At 36.8% G+C, this 19,246-nt stretch overlaps 1 protein-coding gene and 1 long non-coding RNA gene across 11 annotated transcripts in view; one reads left to right on the top strand and one right to left on the bottom strand.

Moving 5' to 3' along the window:
- Positions 1-19,246, top strand: part of MARK1 (microtubule affinity regulating kinase 1) — a 136,584-nt gene that overhangs the window by 50,375 nt on the left and 66,963 nt on the right. For 8 of the 10 annotated variants that reach the window (XM_054520125.2, XM_054520119.2, XM_054520114.2 and 5 more), the window contains exons 2-3: positions 1,756-1,959; positions 3,438-3,491. In XM_054520125.2, the coding sequence (XP_054376100.1) occupies positions 1,756-1,959; positions 3,438-3,491 (258 nt within the window). Of the gene's footprint in view, positions 1-1,755; positions 1,960-3,437; positions 3,492-15,664; positions 16,391-19,246 lie in introns of those variants that run through there. The other 2 variants (XR_008509775.2, XM_054520133.2) reach the window with 2 other exon arrangements.
- LOC129047909 (uncharacterized) lies at positions 12,308-17,814 on the bottom strand. The gene is made up of 3 exons (XR_008509785.1): positions 17,627-17,814; positions 16,687-16,764; positions 12,308-12,527 (listed from the first exon to the last, which is right to left on the bottom strand). It is a non-coding gene; the product is annotated as an uncharacterized LOC129047909 (long non-coding RNA).

Here is a 19,246-nt window from a genome sequence, read left to right as displayed (position 1 = left end):
TGGAATAAGACCAGAGAATTTGCATTTTGAACAAGTTCTCAGATGATTCTGATGGTGCTGGTCCAGGGATAACACTGTGAAAACTATTGCTTTATTGAATCCTTCCTGTGTGTCTGGCAGCCTGTAAGGTGCTGAGTATATAAAGATGAAAAGAAAACATCTGTGCCCTAAAATTGTTTATAATAGGGTGGTGGGAGACAGACGAGTAAATGTATAATGATAGCACAATGGAAAGCGTGCTGTGATACGTGGAAGTACAAGTTGTGGCGAGAATACACCAAAGCGCATCTAACACAGAATGAGGCCAGAGGCTGCAGATGTGTATATAAGACCCAGCAAAAACCCTTAATCCTGAGCTGAGTTTTTAAAAATTATCATAAAATAAAACAAAAAGTAGTAACAAATAGAAAAATGACTTTGAATCATGCTTTGCATGAGATTGGTAAATGGATTCCTCTTTAATGTTGCCTTTAGATCAAAATTCTTTAGGAAGCTGTTGCTTGTATAGGTGGGGCAATATAACTCTGCATTAGTTATTTTGCAAACAAAAGATATCCTTTCCTTTGTTATTTTGTTTTACTCTTCTTCAGCAATTTTTTAAGAAGCCAGAGAAAGATGTTGTGTTTATTATGTGTGATTCAACATTTTCACAAAAACTGCTAGAAATTTTATGTATGTCAAAGTGCAGACAAAGCTAGACAAGAGCAGGAACAATCACAGCTAGTGAAACAGAGCTGGTTAGGCAGCTTGACCTGGGAATTTAGGTGCTGAGTTCATAGGTGAACAGGATCAGCTCTCCATTGCAATTGTAGGTTAGCGTGAGACCATGAGACAAAGTGACATCTTTGCCTCCAGAACAGCACTGATGCAATGGATAGATTATGGACCTGGGCAGGACTATAGATAGCTTTCACTTGGACATGATAAACTAGGTGAGGGGGTTGGGCAGAAATGAATTAGAGGTATACTTGAGGCAGGCTGCTGATTGGTCAGTTCTTTGAGTTATATGCCCAGAAAATGGAAGCAAGAACATGACAAATGGCTGGGCTAGTTTTGAGAAAGAGATTTACACCCATGAGGTTGTCTTGGCAATAAAGACGTTCTGCCTTTTTAATGAAGCAGCCCTGATCTATACTGTCATCACAACCTAAAGCGATAACACCTTTATAGGAATAATGGTTTGTGAGGCTTCTGGCTGTATATTTATTTACAATTTTAAATTAAAAGCATGTCCCTAAAGCCATGTAGAATATTTCACTTTATTTTATTTTTTTGAGATGGAGTCCCACTCTGTCACCCAGGCTGAAGTGATCTTGGCTCACTGCAACTTCCGCCTCCCAGGTTCAAGCGATTCTCCTCCCTCAGCCTCCTGAGTAGCTGGGATTACAGGCATGTGCCACCACAACCGGCTAGTTTTTGTGTTTTTAGTAGAGATGGGGTTTCACTGTTTTGGCCAGGCTGGTCATGAACTCCTGACCTCAAGTGATCTGCCTGCCTTGGCCTCCTTAAGTGCTGGGATTACAGGCATGAGCCACCATGCCTGGCCTGAATATTTCATTTTAAACAATTATACTCTACCTGGTAAAGGGAGCTGAAGTCCAGAAGAAATTATAAATAGAATGCTCAAACTTTAAAAGGATGTAGTGCAATATGTTTTTATTGAAGAATTGGTAATAATAATTATTTGTACTCTTTTTACTTGTCCTTTTATAATATAATTTAATTAACAATGAAATCTTGTAAACTTTTTCTTAGCATACGTCTGTGGATGGATATACTGAACCACACATCCAGCCTACCAAGTCGAGTAGCAGACAGAACATCCCCCGGTGTAGAAACTCCATTACGTCAGCAACAGATGAACAGCCTCACATTGGAAATTACCGTTTACAAAAAACAATAGGGAAGGGAAATTTTGCCAAAGTCAAATTGGCAAGACACGTTCTAACTGGTAGAGAGGTAAGTTTGCACAATGCCTTTTAATATCTGTCTGGACCTCTCTGGAGTCTTGTTAAAGCTTCCCTATAGCCCATGTTTGGGAGTAAAATGACAGTTTCAATATGGTAAACACTGGGGTATGTGTGAACAGAACATTAGTAGACAGAGGTTTATCATGGCATAAAAGTTGACCTTTTAATATTTAGAAAAGGATCATTCCTGTATATTAGCATCTCATAAATCAGGTGTGCTGCAGATGAGCTTTCCTCAGATTCTGACTTTCATTATATGATTTCTGTGAACCTTTCTGATTGCCATTGCTGCCCAGCCCTCAGGAACAAAAGTCCTTGCTGCTTGATATAAGTTAGGTATAAATATGTAGAAAGTCACCTGCTAATTTGTATCTGTTTAGAGACTACATTGAACAAGTACTTCTATATGGGTGGTTTTCTCAGGTAATAAGATAATTGGATTTCTAAAATCTCATGTGTTTTAAGTTACATGTATTTATATAGTAAGAATTTATATATTTGCACATATGTATATTGTGTATATATACCTGTATGCTAGGGTTAAAGACTTTATTTGAATAAACGTGTAACATTTTGTATTATATAACATTTACTAGATCTGATTAGGACATTATAAAAAAAAAATCTCAATCAGACCCAATGCAGTGGCTCATGCCTGCAATCCCAGCACCTTGGGAGGCTGAAGTGGGCATAATTGCTTGAGGCCAGGAGTTCAAGACCAGCCTAGGCAACATGGCAAAACCCCAGCTCTACAAAAAATACAAAAATTAGCTGGGCATGGTGGTATGCAACTGTAGCTACTTGGGAGCTTGAGGTGAGGATCACTTGAGCCTGGGAGGTCAAGGCTGCAGTGAACTGTGATAGCACCACTGCACTTCAGCCTCAGCAACAGAGTGAGATCCTGTCTCAAAAAAAACAAAACCTCAATGAAAATATTTTTAATAAATTTTCACTTTGCTCTATGTATAATATTATTGTCGTTTCCCATTGAATTTGGTTCCTTCTGTCTATTCTGACCCCAGGAGCCATTCAGAGACAGGTAATACTGGGCAGAGCCTTAGATATTCAAGTCCATTTTGTCAGTTTGCTCTAAGTAAACTTAGATATCCAATCTGTCTACCAACATAATGGTTTTATTCACATAATATTTAACTTACTGCACGTTCACAAGCCACTTCCCCCTATAATTGTTGCTTATCAAGATCATGAGTAAAAGGTTAAGATACAGGATGATTTTTACTTTAAAGAAGGAAACTTAGAAGAAATAACAAAGCTTTCATTTCATTGGCTCAGGATCAAAAGATCTGAGCTGCCAAATTATCAAAATGTTACTATCTGATTATGTGAACACCTAAAAAGAGCTAAATTATATCTAGTTAGGAATGAAACAAAAGTTGGATTTTTTGTAAGTTTTATTCATTAAAATATGCATTTTTCAAATAAAGTTTAATGATTCTTCTTTTTTAGGTTGCTGTGAAAATAATAGACAAAACTCAGCTAAATCCTACCAGTCTACAAAAGGTAAATTTAATTAATTTAATAAGTAATTAGAATGTGAGTTTATCATTAATATGTGATGTTCTGTAAAATCAGTCATTCTAAATTTTCTATTAGGTACAATTCTACATTTCATCAATATATGAAGAAAAGACATGATATAAAATGTAATGTTTATGACTTACCAAGTAGTTGCTTGAAAACTATCTACTACTTAAATACATGTACTATATGAAAGAAATTTATCTCTTCTATTCAATAGAATAAAATCTTGTATCATACATTTTGAAGTATTCAGGATTTGAAATATTCAAATATTTTGAAGTATTTTCAAGTATTCAGAATTGACCTCTGAAAATTAGACTTATATTAAATGAATAATCCATTTACTGATAGTATCTGATGTCTTAGCTGTTATATAAAATGACAAACGGTGGTGGCCTAAGCCATTTAAACTTTTGTGAGTTTTCAGATAAAGTCCAGAGACCTTGCTGGTAACCTTCTTAATTAAAAATCTAGTTAGAAGTTAATATTGTTCACAGATGAGTTTCCTTTTATTGCTTCATTTGCTCTTCTTCCTTCTTTCACAAGAACTACTAGTCTTTCAGATAACTCACAGTACAAAATAAGAATGTTTCTTTAAAGGATTGAAAATATGAAACAACAGAGAGAGAAAAGAAAGCAGTTAGGAAGGGGATTGCCTTAGCAAACCAAAACTGTTTCACGTTACTTCATTAATTACTTAAATGGGAAAAATTTCTCAGATGCACATTTTAGTACTTTAAAAATGAAGCAAATGTTTTAACATTTATGCCATATGTGATAGGTTTGTATAGAGTGAGAAAATACACATCGTGACTTTTATTAGAATATAATGGGACCATTGTCACATATGTAATTTTAACACAAATGACTTTGAATTCCTAAAACAGAAAGAATCTAATAAGAAATTGTTAGTATGCTGTGCTTACATCTGCTATGATTATAGCATTAGATTAAAAATTTAGGTTTGTGATATTCAAACTTTCTTCTCATTTGGCTCAGTCCCAGATTTCTTCTTAGACCTCTGCTTTTGTACTTATCAGAGATTCTTTTGAAAATTTGACAACCAGTATAACTTTTCATAACACTGATATTTCTGCCCAGTAAGAACATGAAAACTTCGCTGGGTTCTTCTTTTTCTGTGAATGTGAGATAACGTATTATGGGTCTCTTCTTGGAGAAAGTCTCTTCTTCTAGCACCAGTCTTTTTGCTAACCATGATGCCTTTGTGTAAGTGACAAAAAGACATCCTTCTTGGACCAATTAACTACGCAAAGATGCTGTTTTTTACTGGGCTGGAACCACAGTAGGACATATCTTTGCCTACCCCTGTGCTGGGAACCCACTTAAAATGCACAAACTGGGTAATTGTACACAGTGTCCGTGTCCATGGCCCACCTAGCTTTTCTACTTTTCCTGGATTTAGTTGTGGGTTACTCTGGCAAATTGAGTGATTTTTAAGTGGCATCTAGAACTACTGAGGCCTGTTGTGCTAGCTGGAATACACAGCAATGCGACTCCTACTCTGTCTTTCCCAAGGTTGTATAAACAAAGTTGTACTTCTTGAAACATGTGAACATGAAACTGAATGTTGCTTTCTTTATCTGAATAACTAAAACGTGTACTTGTTGATGATAAGTAATTTCTGTCATAAAATCTACTAATCTTGTTGATAAAGTATTGCTTTTCCAAATAGGCATATAAAAAATGATACAATTTTGTTTTCTTTAACCCATGAAAATAAAAATAAAGATGAAGACTCACTAAATGTAGCCACTATACTGTGTGTGTGTGATTGTTTTTTGAGTGATTTACATGTATGTTCATAGATTTGCTTTCTTTTAGAAGTTCTGAAGAAAAAGCAGATCAAGTCTTCATTAATTCTCATGTGTTTAGAACATTCAGCATTTGACCTTTCCCATTTAGGCAGTAGCATCTCCCAGTCAGTCATACTTAAAAAGTAATGGAATGTAAAACAATCCATTTTTCCCTAGCATTGAAAAAGACAGTAAAATTTGCTTCCATGTCTTAGGTATACTCATTAAAAGGCAGGTAATTACCGCACATTTATATGAAATAAGGATTCATTGTAATCTCACTTCTAGAAGTGTTTGGGTAAATTTGTTCTGGTTTGATCTGAATTTAAGCTGATCCCTCTCCTTTATCCTCTTCTGTGTATCAGATATTTATAGGAATTATTGCCTGCCTTTGCAAACATCAATGATAGATAAAAGAATCTAAAGTTGATACACCAACTGCTTAATACTGCCAAAATACAAAGTTCTTAAACTTGTTTGGTTTTTGGAATTGTTAAGTATCTTTGGCTTCAATATTGTTCCCATAATATGCTCATATTATTTGTATTACATATTTTGAATTAATGGAATCCAATTTAATGAGTTTTCATAGTTAAAAAGTATTTTAGGTAGATGCCATTTTTAGTTCTTCCTCTTCAAAGCATTAGTTCTACCTCATATAATAATGTATTTTAGAAGAGGGTCCGTGAACCCAGGAACCATACTAGTGATTCCTGGGGTTCTTTTTTTTTTTTTTTTTTTTTTTATTGAGACAGAGTCTTGCTCTGTCACCCAGGCTGGAGTGCAGTGGTGCGATCTTGGCTCACTGCAACCTCCACCTCACAGGCTGAAGCGATTCTCCTGCCTCAGCCTCCTGAGTAGATGGGACTACAGGCGCATGCACCATGCCTGGCTAATTTTTTTTTTTTTTTTTTGTATTTTTAGTAGAGACGAGGGATCACCATGTTGGCCAGGCTGGTCTTGATCTCCTGACCTTGTGATCTACCCACCTCGGCCTCCCAAAGTGTTGGGATTACAGGCGTGAGCCACTGCACCCTGCCTCCTGGGGTTCTTTTAAGCAGCCTACTAATGTTGAAGGAAAAGCAAGACAATAAAATAATATTTTTCGTAGTTCATAAATTTGAAATGTTTTAAGATCATTTTCTCGGAGATATCACTAGGTTTGAAACTTGGACACATCAATTTATGCAAAGATGACAAAGTTTGTGTCAGTCTGTCTCAGCTTACAGTCACCAGGGTGCAGTTTATCTCTGCTAACGTTTTTGTATCTTCTGTGTATTACTTATTAATTTACATTTTCTATTGTTTTACTGTGTTATAGTATGTTCCAAATTCACAAAAGTGGCTAAGTGGTTCAGAAGTGATTTCCTAAGTAGTAAAATCTGTAATGAAAATAAAAACAAGGCTTACTACAACTCAGAATTATGTCATTATATAATAGATGACTACTGCATTAAAGTTTTATAGAATGTGAATCGCTTTGCTAGGACAGTGATTTTACACAAACAGGAAAAGAGTAAAACATTTAAATTACTGAATTCTGAAAATTAGGCTTTATTAAATGAATAATCAATTTACCACTCGTGTCTGGTATGTTACCTGTTATATAAAATGTTGTCAAATGGTGGCCTAAGCCATTTAAACTTTTGTGAGTTTTTGAATAAAGCCCAGAGACCTCTCTGGTAAGCTAATTAAGTTTTCCAGAATATCTGCAAAATAATCTTTTGTCATGTTGAAGAATTTGGTAACTAAAGGTAGAGAGGAGAACAGAACCATGGGAGCAATATTCAGAATTCAATATGTTTTAGCAAATTATCAGAAACCAAACTTGCAAAACCAATCACAAAATTATTGACAAATATTTTTATCAAGGAGAGAGCACAAGAAGCTCTTTGGAAATATTCCTTAACAAATGTCACTATTGGACATATATTGAAATATTAGCTACTCTCACATATACATGCTATATAGCATATTTCACTTTATAGCTGAACAAAACCACTTATTTGCTGAGTACTTCTTTCATACAGTTCTTGTCACATGTGTGGATCATTTGAAGGAAAAATTTGGCCAGTTCTTACGTGGGCCAACAAAAACATAAGTGATAAGAGAATTATTATTTTGTGAAATGGTATGTAGACTGCACAAGTTATCTTTTAATCAATAATGATGAAATACCCCTAGAGCTTTTTTGAGGGTTAAAGGTGGGGATATTCTGCAAGGAATAATTCTGCCATGTGAATAAATAAGATTATGCCTAATAGCCAGTTACCCACTGTTTCACTCTCCATGAAATTAGTGGTCAGCAAAATGCTTTTAATTTTGATTTGGTTTTGGACAAAATACTGAAAACAGAGTTTAACATAAAATCATATGAAGAATTGGTGGGAAGTATACTTTCCACACTGAAATATGAGGATTTTGAGGGAAAGGTATTTAAACAAGTGTTTTAAAGGTGATACCAATAATATTAATATCTGGCTAAAATATCAACAGTTTAAATGTTGAGGATGTGATCATCAGATTTGCTGAGAAAAACAAACTGTGCAGTTTAGTGACCAAAAATCTGACTTTTCTAAACCTTGTTAGCCCTCTTTAATTACTGGAGAAAGGGCTCAATGACATATAATTGGGCATTTTTAACATACAGATGTGCATCCAAATATGAAAAATATCTTCCAGAGTAAGCATATCCAAAGAGTATGTCAAAAATCTATTTGCTAATATCCCTCAAATTAAAACTTTCAGTCTTTCATATTTTGAGTTTAGTAAGCTCAACAACCTAGAATTTCACAGCCATACATAATCTTCGGGGAGAAATATCTCTTTGTAAGGTTAGATTCAGTAATCACTCTGAATGTCTTGAGAATTACCTGAAACATTACCTAATGCTTATTCATTTTCCCAGTCAATCTATGATTGTGACTTGGGAGTTTTCAGTCTTGCTGATTTTATTTCTTGTATCTCTTTTGAAAATGTCTGCTTTTATCTTTCTCCATCATGACCAGCTTAGACAAAGTCACTGTTATCTTCTTGTAGCTTCCAACTGCATTCACTTTACATACATACACACACACAAACACACACACACACACAGAGAGAGAGAGAGAGGGAGAGTTTAAAATGTAATACATAGAGTTTAAAAGTCGTCAAGGATGCAAAATACATCTGTGAATATGCTATCCCTTTGTTTAAACTTTCAGATGGCATTTTATTGTTTGTAGTCCAAAAATCAAATTCATTAACATGGTATAAAGGTCCTACCTTCCTTTTCCACCTCATGGACCATGAACTTGCCATAGCTTCTCTTCCCTCTCCTCTTCCCCGACTCCTGCAGCTATAGTGATTTTCATCTGCTCCTATTCATACTCTATTCCAGTTACCAGGCCTTTGCAACTTTCTCCCACCTTCTGGGTAAGGCTTATCTCCCCTCTTCCCTTAATTAGTCCTTACTCATTCCTCCCATTTCAGCCTAGAGTCATTTCTTCAGGGAAACCTTTCCTATTCCCCTAACAGTGTTAAATCCACTTAACCTCCATAAAATCAAGCACTCATAACCAAGGATTATTTATAAATAACCACTTTCATTTTTATTTGTTTTGGTTTTGGTAGTCGTTTGTTGATTTGTTTGTTGACACTTTTTGTTTCTGATGTTTTTGTTTTAATGCCTGTATTCTGCCTCTAACTCCGAAAACCTCTATCCTAATTGCTTGGTTTTTAATAGCCGCAAAGCATCCGTTTCTATGTTCTCAAGAAGCTGCTTAAGATATACTGAAGTCAATGTGGAAGAATTTTCTCTTGAGGGAAATGAAGGAGGCTTAGAGTCTTTAAGTCACCTATGAAGTTTAGACTAACTATCTGGCTGCTTTAAAAGTCGCAGTCGTATTTTCTTATTTAGTTATTTTAAGCATCATATTTTCATGTTTTTCTAAGCTTGGCAGTCTGTTAATATAATAAACTAGTCTATTTTTAATTTTTGGATGGGGACTTCAAAATGTCTTTCCCATTTTAAAAAAGTTGCTTTCTCATGATATTTATTTATTGCACTAAAATGTTTTGTTCTAATCTTGTTTTTAAAGAAATAAAACATCACAGCTATAGTTGAAGACCCACGTGTCATTTCTTGGTTCCAGTCTTGTCTTTCCTACCTAGAAATAACTACTATTCTGAATTTGGTTTTTCTTATTCCCACTCAAATTTTTAAAAAGTTTTTTACATATGATTGTACTTAAAATACAGTATATTGGTTATTTTAAAATTTCCTATCTTTCTGTAATCGGATTTTTTCATTTAACATTGTCTTATAGTTTATTCGTGCTAACTATATAGTCTCTCCTTTCCTTCCTTCCTTCCTTCCTTCCTCCCTCCCTCCCTCCCTCCTTCTTTCTTTCTTTCCTTCTGTTTCTCTCTCTCTCTCCTTTCTTTTTTGGACACAGTTTCACTCTTGTTGCCCAGACTGGAGTGCAATGGTGTGATCTCTGCTCACTGCAACCTCCACCTCCTGGGTTCAGGTGATTCTCCTGCCTTAGCCTCCCAAGTAGCTGGGATTACAGGCGCCCGCCACCAAGCACAGCTAAATTTTTGTATTTTTAGTAGAGACAGGGTTTCACCATGTTGGCCAGGCTGGTCTTGAACTCCTGACTTCAGGTGATCCACCTGCCTCAGCCTCCCAAAGTGCTGGGATTACAGGCATGAGCCACCGTGCCTGGCCTTGTTCATTTATTTTTTATTGCTGTTGTTAGATCCCATTGTATGAATATGCCATGCATGGTTTATCCATTTTCTCCTTAATATACTACATCGATTTATTTTCCTGTTAGTGGATTTTATTGTTCTATGTATTTTATTTTGTTTTTCTAGTTAACTATTTGTTTTTACTATAAAGATAATGAATGACCATTATTGTGTATATCTTTTTGAGATGTATAGAGGGATGTCTGTCTTCAAGTAGAATTCCTGGATTGAAGGGCACGCAAAGCCTCAACTTTACTAGATAATGTCAAATTGCTCTCCAGGGTAGTTGTACTGATTTTTACTTAAGCCAACACTGTATGAGATTTACTGTTGCTCCACATTCTTGCCAACACTTTATATTACCATGTTTTAAAATTTTTGCCAACCTTATGGTTGTGAAGTTGTATCTAGTTTTAATTTTAATTTCCATGATTTCTAATGAGATTGGCCATCTTTTCAAATTTAGGCTACTTTTAAGTTTAATATCTTCTTTCTGAAATTATTTAACTTCATATCTCCAACAATTACTTTTACTGAGCACCAGCTTATACCCAAAGCTGTGCAGGATCTTAGGAGAGATTCAAGTAATGTGAAATTGGTACTAGTTCATAAGAAATTATAAGACTTATAATCTTCTTATAAGAATCTTATAATCTACCTATGTGAAGACAAAACTTTGGGAAACTGACACGGGCTATCATTTGTAGAATATTTCCTTCTATTACTTTGCAATGAATAATTGGCTGCAAGTTATCAAGTTTATAAAGAAATACTGAATAATTATTTTACTGTTGAAGTTATAAATCATCTAATATATATTCATTTAATTATATTCAGGTCTCTTTCTGTGCTACGATTTCATAGGAAGACCTTAAGAAGTTAGCTTAAATTGTTATAGTGCTGCTAGCAATAATTTTACAAAATACTTGACATCCCAATGAGATGTCTAAAAGCTAAAAAGGAAATGACATGATGATCCTAGAATTTAAAAAGCTGAAAGTTTAATCTGTAGGATCCTGTTAACTTAGATAAAATATATATATACATAATCCCTCAATAAATGGCACTTATGAGATAGTCTAGACAAGGACCTAGCAGTCTCTTGGAACTGCATGTCACCTTCAGGGTAAAACCACACCTACACTTCATATTAATAGGCCAGTAAACTGTCAAAGATACAGATAGAAGTTTTATAAAGATTGCAGTGAAGACAAAGAAGGGTTCCTATCCCTCCTAAAACCCAAATCAGAGCAAAATCCTTGAAAGGCGAAGAAGGCTGTGTTGTAAGGCACCAGAACTGTATGCCAGCCTTCTACTAGCCCAGTTTACTGTGACGGTGAAGACAGCCTGGAAGAGCTCTCTCAGGAGGAACAAGCTGAACCACTGCCTTTGTCAAGCTCCCAATGACCACAATGTGCTCCTTCTGCCTCAAGATCAAGCAAGCGATGCCGAAGTCCTGTGACATTGATGAGACCAAGGGCAACTTCATTAGACCGGTGAGCGGGTCTGATGGAGAGAAAACCACATGCATTTGGCCCCTGACTGTGACACTTTGGGTGTAACTAGAATGACGATTGTCTAAGCCATGTCCAGTTGGCTAGTTCTAAAAATGACAGACTTTTTCATCATCACAAAAAGAGTACTAGCAGAGGAATGGAAGAGATAGGAAGGAACAAAGAGCAGTTGAGAAGAGAAAAGGAAAATGCACATAATTGAGGGAAATATTGATTGACACTAATGGAGTTTGGCTAACCCTAACCTAAGCTCTAGCCAGGAAAGACCCAATTGAAAAGTAAATATCTCCAAAGAATTGAAGATTGTTTACTAACTCTAGTTATCTGGAACAAAGCCAAGAACCAAGAAGGAAAACAATAAAGGCCTCTGAACAACTAGAATAGCTGTGATATAGAAGACGTATCTCAGGCGTTCACTCCTGACTTATTTTCCTAACTTAACACGCAATTCTAGCAAACTCTGGCCTTAATTACCAGCCTACAGCAAACCTGAAACAGTAAATTTGAAGGGGAATAGTAAATTCAGAGCTCTTTTACTAAATTTACATTTGCTAGCAACATTGTGTGACATCACAGTTTGAAAATGAGAAAGAAAAAGAACTGAAAATTAACATCAGAAACTCAAATAGTAGCATGGCACTGCTATTCTTAAAATTACCTCGATTTTTTGTACTTGTACCTGGAGCATATGACACATACAATAATTAACTTTTTAAAGAATAACTCTGTTTCAAAGTAAACTTCTTTTCATAGTCTAAATGCCTACTCAGCTCTCTCCACTGACCCAAAGAAGTGTGAAGATTGGCACCTTGCTGATGAGGATCTGCTCTGGGTTAAAAGATCACATATGTATATGTGGCTCTTCCTCTCCCTCTCCCTGCTTCCTTTTGCCTCATGCAGCTCATGCAGAAAACTCTGCCATTAGCTTCAGTCTCTTTCTTTCATGCAGCTAGCTGGAAAATAAAGAGTTAGGCAGGGGTTGAGGGGAGTCTTGGAGAGGAAGAGATATCTTAGACATTTGCTTAAGACATGGTACTTTTCAATTGGCCAAAATTCTCTAGATTTGGAGGGTTATCATATTAGTCTGCTAGTCGGGCCATCACAAAATACCACAGACTGGGGACTTAACAGAAATTTTCTCACCTTTCTAGAGTCTGGAAATTCAAGATGAAGGTGTGTAGGCAGGTTTGGTTTCTCCTGAGGTCTCTCTCCTTGGCCTGCACATGACCAGTTCATCCCTGACATTTCTCCCTTTTTTTTAGGACACCAGTCATTGGATTGGAACCCCACCCTTCTGACCTTATTTAGCCTTCATTAGCTCCTTGAATTCTCTGTCTCCAAGTGTAGTCACACTGGGCATTAGGGATTCACCATATGAATTTAGGGGGGCACAGTTCATTTCATAACAGGGATCCAAATCCAGCTGACAATTCAAGTGTTTCTTTGGGAGGAGAGATGCTTGATGGGATAGAAATCTGGTATTCCATTATCCTTACTCAATATACCATGTAAAACATCCTAATGCTCCTTCTAACAGCAACCATTCTTTGACAACTGCCTATCATTTTTAGTCAACACACACCCAAACCCACACACATCTTATTGTTATCGCTTATGTTTTTTTCTCTCTCCTTGTCCAAAACTGCTGAAGGAGAGGAAACTAAGGATTAAACAATATACTCAAGACATCTTTGAGATATAGGAACCCAGTGGCTGTGTATTGTTTTATTGGAATTAAAAATTCCAGTTAAAGTTCTGATTAGAACTTTGGCCCTGCCTACACCTCTTTTTCTTGCTTCTTCAGATGGAAGTGGAGTGACCTTCTGTTTAGGTGTTGTTTTTGTTATGGATGCCCCAGTTTTCACAAAATGATTTTAATCCTGTCCCTCAGCTCATGTCTGTTCTTTGTAGAATGGAATAACTGCATTCCAGGTACCAGTCAGGGATTAAATTTATGAACTAATTGCAGTCAAAAGCCCAACTTATGAAATAATTAAATAAACAAAAAAACACCCCAATACTTTTGGGGGAATTCCTGAAGAATTTGCTGCCAGTCTATTTCTTTAGATTAGTTGTTCTGAAACATGGAGCTGCCAGGAAACATCAGTGTGTTTCTGTTAGTTTTGAGATATGTCCCAGCCGATTCTAAGAGAAAACTACCAAATTTGCCAGTAATTTCATAAAAAGTAACTAAATTCAAGATTATTCATATGACAGTGTTGTCTTCAGTATTCCGTAATTTGATGTGCTTTGTCAAGACAAGAGAAAGAAGAGGAGTTAGAACCCAGAAACCAGCATGGCTTATTCATGTTGTAGCTTAATGGGCCACACTTCCTAGTACACAGGAAATGCCTGTGCCAATTAGAGAGTACAAGTAAAAGCCGTCTTTCATAGTGCAGTAAGGAGCTGTTAATTGAAAAAAGCAGGTTAAAGTGAGGAATTATTAAAACTTATATAAACATTTAACACTTCAGTTGTACACACAAATGTATATGCATTGATGAATCTTTTCATGTAGGGCCAAAGCTTTTTATTTATTTATTTTTTGAGTTTGGCTCTGCCAGTTGTCATTCTGCTTTATTTACCTTGTACAGATCACACTCATAAGCTCATAATACACTTCCTACTATTTCCAGTTTTGTTTTGTTTTAATTAGTGAGAGAATTGAATGACACTCGGGCAGCCATCAGAGCAGAAGCCTAGATTTTATTCCAATCTTTTGCATTTATCTTGCTCACACCTAGTTGGACAGCAGTCTAGCAACTTTTATCTAGTATTTCCAAAGTATTCAATTTGGTTTGTTTTGTCAAACAACAAACATGTACTTCATTGGTTTATGTAAAATTTGTATTGGACAGACTTTGAGGCAACCCCCATGATTCTTGCCTTCTGGTGTTCACACTTTTGCATAATCCCTTCCCCTTGATTGTGAACAGGACCTATGACTTGCTTCTAACCAATGCAATAGGGAAAAGGTGATGGAATTTCACTCTCATGATTATATTATATTATATTATATTATATTATATTATATTATATTATACTATCTTGCTAGCAGACTTGCTCTAGAGACTATACTTGCTGGCTTAAGAAAGTAAATAGCCATGTTGGAGAAGTCCACTTGGCAAGGACCTATGTACGGTCTCTAAGAGGTAAGGGTGGCCCCTAGCTGACAGCCACCAAGAAGCCAGGGTCCTCAGTACTAACAGCTAAAAAGAAATGAATTCTGCCAGTAACCTGGGTTAGCTCAGAAGTAGATTCCTCCCTAGTCAAGTATCCAGATGAGAACCACCCTGGACAACACGTTGATTGCAGCCTTACGAGACCTGAGCAGAAGACCCAGTTAAGTCAGGCGTGGAATATTGAGCCACAGAAACTGCAAGGCGACAAATGTGTGTTGTAAATTGCTAGGTTATGGTACTTTGTTACTCATCAATAGGAAATCAATATATTAAACTATTTCCAGTAGTAACTGCAACTGGCAAACATGTTTGGGACCTAGATAACCTCTGATAAGCATGATTCTCAACTGCTTGGAGTGTAAGGCTGCAGGGAGCACCACTAGCCAAGAGCATTACGGGTGCACAGATGTCACTCACTGTGTGTTGCAGAGGGAATGTAGAGCAAAGGTTGGCAGGTTAGTTAGTAGAGGCCAGTTACAAAGATGTCTGATACACTGAAGTGCTGAGTTGTGATTTTTTAAGTCATTTCCTACAGCTTAACAAATAAATAAAATTTTAACAAGAAAGCAAGAATAGATGAAGAAAGTAGAAGTGGTAATTCATTTAGATATTATATATGAGTGTAGGAGAGCAAGACTGATGCCAGGGACTTTTCTGTTAGAGATATATAATAGCAATAATACAAATAAATTACAAATGAAACATAATAATGCTACTTATATTAATAACAAGTTCATAAACTTTAAAATCTATATCTTATGGCAAAACCAAAATAAGTACTGTTTGTGTTTATTCTTTATAATATGTTCTCGGCGGCTTGGGGAAAACAATATTTTTAAAAAATAATGTTCAATTTTTTAAATTACCTCAGTTACACTTAAGCATTTTTTCTTATAAAATGACTTTTAAATGTTTAAATGGCTGATTTTACTACTCAGTGCTTATAAAATGATTTTATGAAAGTCATCAAATAATAAGCTACCGTATTTGACTTGACTTTCTGGAAAAAATTACTTGGTTACATTAAAACCTAGAATCATCAGATTTGTGAATTTTGGTTTTATAGCTATATGTGAATCTTGTCTGCTCATATTACGTGTGAATTTTATCTGCTCATGTGCCACAGTAAGAAAAACAATAGGTTGAAATAAGAAGCCTAGATCCTCTGCAAATCTAACCCACAGAGCCCCACCCCTACTGTCAGTCTGGGAGTCTCTGGGCAGTGGTCACCTGACGAGGTGCCCCCTTGTTTCTCTTTAGGGTTCTCAGGGAGGTGAGTCTGGGGCGGGTTAGGTAGGCAGAGACGAGGCTCAGGTGCAGTCAGAAGCCAAGGTAAAAACCCTGAATGTGTTCTGAGGGGACTACCTGCTCAGACCAAGGGACCCCATGGAGCTCCATTTCTGTTGTCAGTCCTGGGTAGGCCCAGGCAGGGGTGGCATCCTTTCTGTGTCAGAGTGAGAGGCCCCCTCAGCCCTCACTCTGGATAATCACCCAGATTCCAGGCACATTCTCCTCTGCTGACCTGAGGGCACGCCACTCAGACCAAGGCCCACACCTCCCTGAGACCCCTGAGGAGGAATTGAGGGAATATGACTTCTGGCTCCCTCTGCCCAGGACCTCCAGGACTGCCCACGGTAAGGACCCTTTCTCTGATGTGACAAATTAGAATCAACAAGATATTTAATGAACATTCTACATTTCCTACTGTCCACAGGCATCTGGTATTGTTGAGGATTGGAGCAGGCTTCTCAAAAATTGGCTTGAAAAGGCTTGAAAATGAACAACTTGATTAACACATAGGTGAAGGATCTGAACAGACACCTCATTAAAGAAATTATACAGATGGCAAATAAGCATATGAAAAGATACTCCACATCGTATGTCGTCAGAGAAATGATAATTAAAACAATAATGAGATACTGCTACATACCTATTAGAATAGCGAAAGTCCAAAACACAGCACCAAATGCTGGCAAGGGTGTGGAGCAACAGGAACTCTCATTTGTTGCTGGTGGAAATGCAAATGGTACAGCCACTTTAGAAGAGAGTTTGGCAGTTTCTTACAAAACTACACATATCTTACTATATGATCCAGCAGTTGCACTCCTTGGTATTTACGCAAGGAAGCTGAAAACTTATGTCCACACAGAAACTTGCACATGGATGTTTATAGCAGCTTTAGTCATAATGGTCATAACTTGGAAGCAACCAAGATGTCCTTCAGTAGGTGAATGGATGAATAACCAATGGTACATCCAGACAGCAGAATATAATTTAGCACTAAAGGGAAATGAGCTATCAAGCTATGAAAAAACTTGGAGGAACCTTAAATGCATATTACTATGTAAAAGCCAATCTGAAAAGGCTACATGCTGTGTGATTTCAAGTATGTGACATTCTGGAAAAGGCAAAACTGGTGACATTAAAAAGATCAATGGTTGCCAGAGGTTAGGGAAAAGGGAGGGATGAATAGGTGGAACACATGATTTTCAGAGCAGTGTTAGTATTAGTCTATGTAATACTAAAATGATGGGTACATGTCTAAACCCATAGAATGTATAGTAGTAGCAAGAGTGAACTGTAATGTAAATGTGAACTTCCAGTGATAATGATGTGTAGGTCCATCGATTATAACAAATGTACCTCTCTGGTTTGGGATGTTGATGGTGGGGGAGGCTCTGCATATGTGGGGACAGGGAGTATATGGAAACTGTTTGTACTTCCTGCTCAATTTTGCTGTGAACCTAAAACTGCTATAAAAATAAAGTCTATTATGTGTACGTGTGTCATAGATATGTATATGTATGTATGTATATATATATAAAATGACTTCTGATGCTGCTTTGTTTGACTGTTCCTGGTTCACTTACCTGAGTAAGGCAATTTGGTCAATGAATGCAGCTGTCCCTCTGTGGGTCAGATGCTCAGTTTTGACAAGCAGTCAGTAGCATGCTAATAGCTAATAGCTTTTTAAAACCTGTTAGCCCTGTTTGGGAGGTGAAGAGTTCAAAACTCTGAGGAACGCTTCTGGGTGAAGGCTGACTCCCGTTGTCCAAGGCTGCAATAGCAAAATCATCAGTTACAGTGACTTGGAGCTCAAAGGGGCCATTAGGACTGTGGAGCACAAAGGTAGAGCAGACGAGGCTCAGAGTAGGCACTTGAGAGTCATGAGATAAGGCTAGAGAGGTAAATAGGATCTTTATTTTTTCCAGAGTCTGGTAGCCAGTGTTCAAGATTAGGGGTTTTGTTCTAATGGCATTGAGAAACCACTAGTGGATGTTAAGTAGTGGATAACGGATTGGAGGATGGGAGGATAGAAAAGATGTGTGGATAACAGATTGGAGGATGGGAAGGTAGAAAAGAGAGTCAGAATGGTTGTACCAAGACCAGTGAGATTCAGTGTGACAATGGTGTCAATATGGATGGGTAGATGTTGATGGATTTGAGATAAATTGTGGAGGTGAGTAAAAATGTCTTAGTGATGCATCTGATGTAGAAATTTTAAAGAGATGGTGTTGTTAAGGATGATCCTAAAGTTTCAGTCATTAGGGTGCTTGACAGATATATGGAGCTGGGGAAAACCAGTATCAAATTTGGTGTGAGAAATCAAGTATTGGGTTTGAATTTCTGTGAGACAGCCAAGTGAAAATATTGAGTAGGTTATATATGGATTGGATATAAATGTTGGTATGATAAAAAGTTAAATTTAGTAGTCAGCAACAAATCAATGATATTTGAAGCCATGATAAATCATTAGGAGAAACATGTAGAGTGAGAAGATAAAGGGGGCTAAGGGCTGAACTCTGAGGACCTCCATGTTTAAAGGTTGAGTAGAAGGGGAGAGGTTTAGTGGAAGACTGAGAGGGGCCATTTAGGCAGGAGGATGGTCAGGAAGATGTGCTGTCAGAGCCAGAGCAAGAGATGATCTCAGGTGTACTGAAGACCATGTGTACTGAGAGGTTAACCCGCACGCTCTTTGTCTCAAATTTGAAATGAAAATGTGTTTCACAGTTACAGAAAGTACTTGTCTTGAACATGAATGAATCTACCTTTATATTTTATTTACTGATAGGTAATTTTTAATTATTAAAGTTGTAAGTATCATGGACTTTATAAAAATTTATTTATATGAATATACATATGCACACATACAGACTCCCTGGGTTTATGTAGGAATTATTGAGAATAGCTAGGGAAAGCAAGCTTTTTTGTAGGAGGTAAGCCTTAAGTCATTTTGTTTTAATTGGGGTGAACATTTATTGATGCATTTTTGCACATTTTATTTCTTTCCTTAAATTGTGGTAAAATATACCTAACAAAACTTACCATTTTAACCATTTTAAGAATACAATTCAGTGGCATTAAGGTGCATTTACATTGTTGTTCAAACATCACCGTCAATCTCCAGAATGTTTTTCGTCTTCCAAAACAGAAACTCTGTACTCATTAAACAGTAACCCGCCCAGTGCCCCATCTTTCCAGCCCCTGGC

The sequence above is a fragment of the Pongo abelii genome, chromosome 1 (assembly GCF_028885655.2).
Source record: "Pongo abelii isolate AG06213 chromosome 1, NHGRI_mPonAbe1-v2.0_pri, whole genome shotgun sequence".
In the NCBI taxonomy this organism is placed as follows: Eukaryota; Metazoa; Chordata; class Mammalia; order Primates; family Hominidae; genus Pongo; species Pongo abelii.
The sequence above is the reverse complement of the archived record's forward strand: the minus strand, read 5'-3'. Positions and strand labels throughout refer to the sequence as shown.